The 9,658-nt window shown below is 40.0% G+C and overlaps 1 protein-coding gene across 1 annotated transcript; it reads right to left on the reverse strand.

Annotated features, from left to right (window-relative positions):
- Positions 1 to 1,599: 1,599 nt before the first annotated feature.
- On the reverse strand, positions 1,600 to 9,347 carry HSPA14 (heat shock protein family A (Hsp70) member 14; the record flags this gene model as incomplete). Its single annotated transcript, XM_010173498.1, has 6 exons — positions 1,600 to 1,790; positions 3,339 to 3,409; positions 4,400 to 4,573; positions 5,302 to 5,517; positions 7,814 to 7,916; positions 9,133 to 9,347. Coding segments are annotated over 6 exons (858 nt in total), but the record flags the coding sequence as incomplete, so codon positions are not given.
- Between the last annotated feature and the right edge of the window lie 311 nt (positions 9,348 to 9,658).

Consider the following 9,658-nt stretch of genomic DNA (forward strand, 5'->3'; position numbering starts at 1 on the left):
ATCCCCAACATTCTGTGATTCTGTGAAGAGGTGTTTCCTATTAACACAGCTTTCAAGTTAGCCCCAACCCCTATAACCCCCGGCTGGTACTGTTACAACAACAACCCTTAGAGATGTCTGGCTGCTTGTTAGTACTTAAAGTGTCTCTTTACTTGCATTTATAAGGGCTTTTGGACTCCACTGCCCCAACAGAACCAGACTTGAGTTTTCCAAGACCCATTTTAGAGGTTTTCACACAGGGACTTGTGAAATGTTTATAAATATCTAAAGGGTGGGTGTCAAGAAGATGGGGCCAGCAATAGGACAAGGGGCAACAGGCACAAGCTGGAACCCAGGAGGTTCCACTTTAACATGAGGAAAAACTTTCCTGTGAGGGTGCCAGAGCCCTGGGACAGCCTGCCCAGAGAGGCTGTGGAGTCTCCATCTCTGGAGATGTTCACCTGGATGCAGTCCTGTGCAGCTTGCTCTAGGTGACCCTGCTTTGTCAGGGGGGTTGGACTGGATGATCTCCAGAGGTCCCTTCCAACCCCAACCATTCTGTGATTCTGTGAACTGTTAAACTATTTACTTATTTTCCAGCAATCAAAGACCCAAGGATAAGGGAGAACTTTCCCAGCACTTCAGCTACCCCAGGAAGCCTCACAAATTCAAACCCCACATCTAGGCTGGTAAGGCACACAATACAGACACTTTGTTTGAAATGCAGTAAGATTTAGAGCTATGCTATGCAGTATCTATTGCTTTTGTGAGGTAGGAAGAATATTGAAATACACATTATGCAAATACAAGACAATTTGGGAAGCCTGTAGAAAAACAGGTAATTGAACACAGGTCTCTTCAAATCCAGACAGGCATCCCTTGGCCTAGTTTCTGCCTCTGATTTTGAGGCTCCAATGTGTCACTTTGAGTGTTTTACAAGGGCTGAACTGCTGCCCCTTAGCACACAATTGAGGCTGAGACCCTCAAATCCTGTAACAACACTTGCCTGCTGTAACTCCTTCTTATTAGTCCCCTACTTAAAATGAAGAAAGCTGCCAGCCTATATCCAAACATATATATGATGACAGAGATTGGAACAGTGCCACACAGAATGGAGGATGCCAGGATCTGCATAAAAAAAGTATTTTATTAATAACACATAAATAAACATATATAACCCTTACATACATTTTTCAGGTAACACCACAAAACCATCTGACAGTACTCCAGGAAAAAAATAATCCTGCTCAGGAGGCCATCACAAATGGGCATCACCTCCATGGTTTCAGGCAACTTCAAGACCATGCAGGATTTCAGCACAATTTGGAACAGTTATTAAAGAGTGGATTTTCACCAGTCTAGCTCTTGCTGGTTCAATGCTATGCTGCTGAAGCCACAGATGTGCTGGTTGAATGGGTAAATGACCTGATTAGTTCAAGGAAAAAATCTTTAGTCTGTGTAATATGCTTGTTACTGAACCACAAGCATGAGGATTTGCCCTTTGCATATTTAAATCAGGTGCTGATAATTCCATGCACTCCTGTCTGCATGCCTTGATTAGCATTTTGCACCACAATTTCCACTCCAGACTTGGTGGCAAATTGATGTTTTACTTCAGTTTATTACAGTCCTCTAAGAATCATTAAAGACATCTCACAGAGTCACCACTTCAGCAGAAAAGCCAACAAGAGACAAGAACCAACTTAGAAAAAATGTTGCCTTTCAAAAGAGTCTATGATGCCACTTCAACAGTGATGATTTCACACTTCCCGGTATCTTGATCTGTACAGGTAACGTGCAGGGACCCATCCCTAAATAAAAGAAAAAGGTATGTTTAGGACTATCTCTACACAATACTCGGCATGTTCCAGAGAGGATAAACAACAGTCTTCATGCAGATGAAAGGAAGGAAGATGAGCATCAAAATATCCAGGGAAGAACACGCTTCAACAGAGATGAAATTGATTTATGAAATGAGTATTACTGAGTATTTAGATATGGACTTCTTGCTTTTCATTACAGCATGTATCTTCTCTACATATGGTGGAACAGATTCAGGAACACGTTTAAATATCCTAACTAATTTTATCTAGTACAGGCTTGTAAACAGAATATGCAGTATTATTACCCAAAATACTAAACTTGAGAACTCAAGAGTAACAGCAACCAACAGGTAAGCTGGTCTTCTCAAAGCATGAGAACGTGACTTTTAAGTATTAGTCTTTAAATACCAAGGATCTCCTTCAACAAGGAAAAGCTTAATTTTCAAAATCCAAGAATTAGAGACAATATTGAATCCTACTTCATCTAAACATACAAGAGTCATACGTAATATTTAGATATATAGATGTTCCAGTGAACTGTCCCCATCTTTTTCACCTAAATATTACTAAAAACATCATTAAAATAATGCAGGTTTTCTGCACTACGCAGTTGCATATATAACCCCCAAGGTGTTTTTCTTATCAATGCTAACTGCAAGTCTCTGTATGACTAACAAGGTATTTTAGGTGAAGTCTATTAATAAAGCATTAATACACCTGATAGTTAACATAAGAAAATGAAGTATTTTGAACTCAAATAGCAAGTAGGGATTTAGTTTTTCAGCAACATCTAGACAATTTTCCTATTATTTTAGAAAAGCAATATGAACTCCAGAACAGTCTTCAGAAGACAAACATGTTTTGACTACTTAAAATTCCACCTTCTGGTATCTTTATAAACAATTTAGACTATTTGAAATGAGCCCAAGCACTCCTCTTAAGACCTAAGAAAGAAATTTCTTCAGTATCACATCATCCCCATTCCCCACCCCAGCATAAGATACTTCATATTTTTCCAGAACAAACAGGTAATTCTGTAAAAAGCAGATTTATGAAGCCTGATTTCCTGTGGCATTGTTTCTTAAGCTTAACAGGTTATGCCACAGGTTTTAATCACAAATGCTGCATATGAGAAGCGTTTTGTGGATTGCTTAGCAACTAATAAAGACAGACTCTACTTCAGTATTTCCTAAGAGTGTGGGCATTCAACAGATCTCCCTGGCACCCTCCCACAGGAAATTTGAGATCCTGACTGCTCTCAGGCATGGTTAAAGTGATCAACAGCTCAAAAGTTGCTAAAAATCACCTGTACAGTCATGTTAAGTTTTGTTTCTTTAGGAATCAAACAACAAAATCACAGAAGGAACTGCATAAAAACCACATTCCTACAGAATTTACTCCTGCCAGGACACAGCCCTGTAAGCAGTGAAATGCTGAAATTCCTCAACACAAAATTAAACACTCTGTAACAGAAGAATGCTTGTCAGAAGTGTGACATAGCAAGATAAACGGTAGAACAATAAATATTTTGGGTACCTTTTCATAGTGAGAACAGTTAGTATATCATGTAGCCCATCCTCCTTTTTATCTAAATCCTGGAGTACAATCTATTTAAAAAAAAAAGTTAAATTATAATCAAGTTCTCTCAATCCTTGCATAGTAGTTTAATGGAAGTGACACGACAGTGAAGGTGTGCAATTCATTGTTTAGCATTTCACACTAATAATTCAACAACAAAGCACGCCCCAGTGGACTGCACTCACCTGTAGTGCAAATCTATGTATTGTCAGCTATTTGCACTACTCTTCCAGTGGTTTTGTTTCAGGGTCTATCACTAAGACAGCTGGAGTACCTACAGCTTCCAACACAGACTGCAGTGAGAGCTGAGCATGTTCCTTTACTTGGGATCAGCTCTGTAATTATTAGGTAACATCCCTTCCCCATCCCCTTAAAGATCTTTGGGCAGGACTAAGGTGGAATAAGAATTTTCAAGTATTCCATCAATTTCAGCCACACTGGCCCTCTCTCTGGTGCTTCAAGTGCCCTGAAGCCAAGGTAAGCACATCATCACTGTTTCAAACAAGCTGTGTTCTCTCAGGAGGTTGACTCTAGAGTAGTAACTTCGTATCAGGTGAGGATTTAACAGCATCATCTTACCACTGTGAAAAAACAAATGTGGTATCTAATACCAAGACCCTCTCCAATCTAGATCAAAGAGTAATCAATAGCACATACACTAGCTACATCACTACCTCCAGCAGTTTAATTTCTAAAATGTTGGAGATCTGTGTACTACTGGAATGACTGGTTATGATCTCCCATCCCAGGTGAGCTTATTACAGCAGTGCCAGACATCAAACCCAGACAGCCACTTAGAAACCCAAAATGGAAACTTCCATTTCTTTAAAAAGGGCTTCAATGCTTCATAATACACGTACAGAAGAATGGTTAAAGGCCATTTCCAAGGAGATGCACGTCATTCTAATTTTGTAATAAGTTTTGGCAGGGGTGGGATTGGTTTCAGTTTTAAATTTTAATTTTTTTGTTATTTCTGAGTGGCTGGTATTAAAAGTGTGTATGAATGTGTAAATACTCACCTGTGCAAATTTACCTTCTTCATTCATGGGACTTTTCCCCAGTGACTCATATAGTTCAAGGCATACAGAGGAAGTGTTTCCAGGAGCGTGCAGGGTGTGCTGCCTTCGAGCTGGTAATGGTGTCCCTGATGGAAACAGCACTGTGAATTTGTCAGCCCCTGACTCGTCTACTCCCTTTAAAAAGAAAAAAAAAAAAAGTTCATGCCTTTCTCTAAGTACTTTAGTGAGCTGGAAGTGTTACAACAGTGCTCCATGAGAAAAGAAATCCAAGACTCATTCTCTCTGCTGCATTTACCATTACAGCAAGTAAAAAAAAAAAAAAAAGGGGGGATTCCTACAAATACATTAAAAAAATCCAGCTCTTACAACATAGCAAAGACAAAATCTATCTCCTCTTATAATCAAGCAGTTTTTCTTGTCAACATTTTTGTCAATAAGCCCAAGTCACCACTTACTGCTGATCTACAGCCAATCTGCAGAACTCGCAATAAAACAATTCTGTTTCGCTAATATCAGTCAAACATAAGCAGTGCTGCACATTCATTCCTACAAGAAAGCTGGGGAAGGACTTTTCATAAGGGCAGTTAATGACAAAACAAGGGGAAATGGGTTTAAGCTGAAAGAGGGGAGGTTTAGATGAGATATTAGGAAGAAGTTCTTCACTGTGAGGGTGGTCAGACACTGGAACAGGTTGCCCAGAGAAGCTGTGCCTGCTCCTCCCTGGAAGTGTTTAAGGCCAGGCTGGATGAGGCTTTGAGCAACCTGGTCTAGTGGAAGGTGTCCCTGCTGCTGGCAGGGGGGTTGGAACTGGATGATCTTTAAGGTTCCTTCCAATCCGAACCATTCTGTGATTCTATGATTGCAGCAGTAAAGTTTTCCAAGTTAAATAATTTTAGCCTTACCTTAAGAAGAATATCTTTGGCAGAACACTCAATAAAGAGCGCTTCTTCTTCTAACAAAGGATTCTCTTTTCCTAGCAGAATTCCCGCCTCTATGGCTGCACCAATGGGAATAACTTCGTCTGGAGGAATTGAATTCAGTAATTCCACAGTTGGGAAAATGTCTTTGATCAGCTGCTGTAGCTTTGGGATTCGAGCAGACCCACCGCACAGAACTACCTGGAAAACATGCCTGAATGATTTCAAATCTTTTCCTTCTAACAGACAAAACAGAGAGGTCACAACCTGCAATACAGAAATGCAAACCACTCTGGGATGTTTTATCATCTGCAGTTGTTGAAATAAAAATTTATGCCATCTTTGCTCGACTTCTGTTACTTTTGTGTTTGAAATTCAAGGAAATAACTTGCAAGTTGGAAATGGTATCTTGAAAAAGTGTTTCTTATAGGAAGCATTGGAGAGATAAGGTAATGTAAAAATTGAGGAATTAATCATAAAACATCAGGTTTTAAGGGACCTCCAGAGGTCATCTAGTCCAACCTCCTGACCAGAAAAGGTCCTGTTACAATAGGCTGCTCAGGACCTTATCTCCACAGATGCAGATTCCACAGGCTCAGTGGGCTCGTTTCAGTGCTTGATCACTCTCACACTACACCTTCTTCTCTTGGTACCTAAAATTTCCCCATGTTGTAACTTGTGCTGCTCTCCACTCACCCTTCCATCAGGCACCTACAGGAAGGAGTAAGTCAGGTTTTACCTTGTGTATGCCTTCCTGTTAGGTAACTGCAGGCAGCACTAGTCTCCCTTGAGCCTTCTCTTCTTACGTGCGAGCAAACCCAGCTCTCTCAGCCTCCGTACAAGATCTGCCCCAGCCCCAAACCATTTCGGTAACCCTCCAACTGGACTGGCTCCAGTAGGTCAGTACCTTTCATCTCCTGTGAAGGCCAAACACGATGAGGTTGTACCTGGACACTCTGTTTAAGTGCCAAAGGGGGAAACAAGCGCTTTCCTACACCCATGGCTTCACTGTTGCTACTACAAGCCCGGCACTCAACTGGCCTTCTCTGCTGCAGAGGCACGCTGCTGACTGCTGTGAAACTTCCTGTCCATTAGAATCCCCCCGTCTGTTCCTGCAAAGCTGTTTTCTAGCAGCCACCAGCCTGTCCTGCTGCACAGGATCATTCCAACCCAGACGCTGCATCTGCCTTTGTTGATCATTGTGATGTTCTTCTCCACTGGACTAGATGATCATTGCAGGTCCCTTCTGACTGAAATATTCCATTATATACATTTCTCTTGCCTTTTTAAACCCCTCTGAATAGCAGCCTTGAGCTACAGTGGTATTGATTACTCCCCTCATTTTGGTACTGCCTGCAAACATGCTGAGAGCACATGCTACCCCATCATCCATTTTTATTAATAGAGCCATTACACAGTATCAAATCCTGAGGGATGTCATTGACAACCAGCTGTCACATACTGATGTTCTGCAAGGAAAAACCCTTAAAACCCTTTGCTTATTACAGTAACTTTGTTGAGATCAACCAGATCTGGAAACAAAGATCATTCCCCTTTTTCTTAAGGTAAAACATAACTTAAGAGTTGTAAATTAAGTTCATTTATTCTTACATTTAAAGTGCCTCTGCCTCCCCTCAAAAAAGCATTAAGGCCTGAGAGGACAGCACGTGGGGCCACTTAAAAAAAATACTGCCACCAGAAAATGAAAGACATTCTCTGACAATGGCCTACGATGTTTCATTATCCTACCAGCAAAACTCAGATGTGACACAGCAAACACAAAGGAAGAGTCTGAAATAGCATCAAGTATCATGAAAAGCACCAGCTAACTTTGGCTGCAGAAGCTGTGTGCCACTGGCAATAAATGCAGCACTATTTGCCACACACAGGTACACAGGAGTTGAGATGAAGTTACTCTCACATACAACAGCAAAAAAGACATTTGAATGAAACTAGTAATCTTCCCTACTTTACTCACCATCTTTGGCACTAAAGCACTCTATGGTTTGGCATCTAAGGTGCCTGCAGGTTTTTTTAAGCTAACAAGAACACAGGCACCAAGTAAACACCAAGTGATTTGTTCAACTCATAAGACAAAAAAAGTCCAAACTCAGGCTTTCCTCAGAAGTCTCAAAGCCCATCCAAACCCAGTGAGGGCAGAAGAAAGCCTATGTACTGACCTTAAAGAGGGTATTCCTCAGCTCCACCAAGAGTTAAACACACCAAATGGAGACAAATCCTCTACCATCTAGTCAGTGTGCAGCAGTAAAAACACAATGCTGACTCTGACTCCACCTCATACTTAACTTCAAGTAACTGGAATCAGAGCAAAGACAGGAGTTCTAAAGATCTTGAGTCTACATATAATTTTGTTGGCTCTGAGGCAAAATGCTTAAACACGTCATGAAATAATCTCAGTCTGCAAAGAAATCTGGTTATAAATATAATCTTGTTATAGTTATAAAGCATACTACAGACAAACAGTTTCTATTATTACCTTATTAATATCATCTGCTGTTAATCCAACTTGCTGCAAGAGCTTTTTAATTGCTTCTACGCATTTACTAAATAGTGAAGAACAGATAAGTTCAAATCTGGCCCTGGAAGGAAAAAAAACCAACCAAACAAAAAAATTAAGCATTATCTCATCCATCAGAGACAAATACCTGAAATGGAAGCACAATCATTTTTAGAATATACTTTGGTTCTCTAGCTATACTAGGTAATAGGTTTTTTGTTTGTTTGGGGGTTTTTTGGTTTGGTTTGGTTTTTGGGTTTGTTTGGGGTTTTGTTTTTTTTTTTTTAAGAAATCTTATTTCCCAATTATTCATCTCAAAGAAGTGATTTTGTTGTTGTTGTTGTTGTGAAAATATCTTATGTTATTGATTTAATCATTAACACCTACATGGAATATACATTCATTCTTCATCAGTGTACTCCAGAGAAAAAAAAAACAACAGTATTGTTGTCTGGGCTCATATGTGTAAAAAAAAAAAAGTTGAAAAGTCTCCTTTTCTTTAAAGAAAAATCAACAACAACAACAGTAAGAGGGGGAAATCCCCTATTTACACCCAAAAAAAGGGATGCAACATCTCTCCTGTGAGGACAGGCTGAGAGAGCTGGGGTTGTTCTCAGCCTGGAAAAGAGAAGGCTCCACGAACATCTTATTGTGGCCTTTCAATACTTAAAGGGGCCTGTAAGAAAGATTGGGACAGACTTTTTAGCAGGGCCTGTAGCAACAGGACATGGGAAGTGGTTTTAAACTAAAAGAGGGGAGATTTAGACTGGATATAAGGAAGAAATTTTTTACAATAAGGGTGGTGAAACCCTGGCACAGGTTGTCCAGAGAGGTGGTAGAAACCCCGTCCCTGGAAACATTCAGGGTCAGGTTGGACGGGGCTCTGAGCAACCTGATGTAGTTGCAGCTGTCCCTGCTCACTGCAGGGGGGTTGGACTAGATGACCTTTAAAGGTCCCTTCCAACCCAAACCATTCTATGATTCTATGAAACCCCCTCCCACCTTGAGTAATTACAGTATCAATTCCTTTTTCATCAACAGCAGACTCCAAAGATGAGGTTTCCCTCTGCCTTTTCACACTTTATTTTCTAACTGTTAGGGCAACCACTCTGACTACTACAGATCCCATCCTAATAGAGCTATCAATATGAAACAAAGCAAGTTGGTTTTCTATTTTACTTGCATGTCTAAAATTAACGCCATCAAAATTCAAAGCTTATTAAATGTTCCTAAATACCACCTAGAAAGATTTCAAGCACAGTTTTATAGAAAAGCCATAGCTTCAAGACTTGCTTTACCTGGACACATTACAATCAAAATCTAATCCATCATATAATGAATCTACAAAACAGTTTGCACTTCCCAGGGTTGATAATGAGTGCTTTGCAATATCAGCGCTGTTCATTAACTTCATCATGGCTCTGGGATTTCCTCTAATATCATGTTTACAAGACCTACATTTTAAAAAAAGAGAAGATATCAGTTTAGAAAGGCATTTGAACAATAACACTAACTTTATAAAAGGAAAAACAGGTTAAAGCTATTGAACCTTTTCTGTACACATTTCAGTATTATCTACAATGCCACCATTGAAAGCTTGCAAAGAATTAAAGTGTCTATTTCATTTTCAACTACAGAACACTGTGTAGAGGCACCTGAACTCAGGCATTTGTGTTTATCATACAGATTTAAGTCTTTCTGAACAGTTTCTCAGCTGATCACATCCTGTAAGTGACTGCAAGGAGCAGCAAGAGAAGGTCTGCAAATTAACCAATTTTAACCACAGATGAAGAAGAAGGCTGAGGTGCTCAATAATTTTTTTGC

Source organism: Antrostomus carolinensis, unplaced genomic scaffold (genome assembly GCF_000700745.2).
Source record: "Antrostomus carolinensis isolate BGI_N321 unplaced genomic scaffold, ASM70074v2 scaffold14298, whole genome shotgun sequence".
Classification (NCBI taxonomy): Eukaryota; Metazoa; Chordata; class Aves; order Caprimulgiformes; family Caprimulgidae; genus Antrostomus; species Antrostomus carolinensis.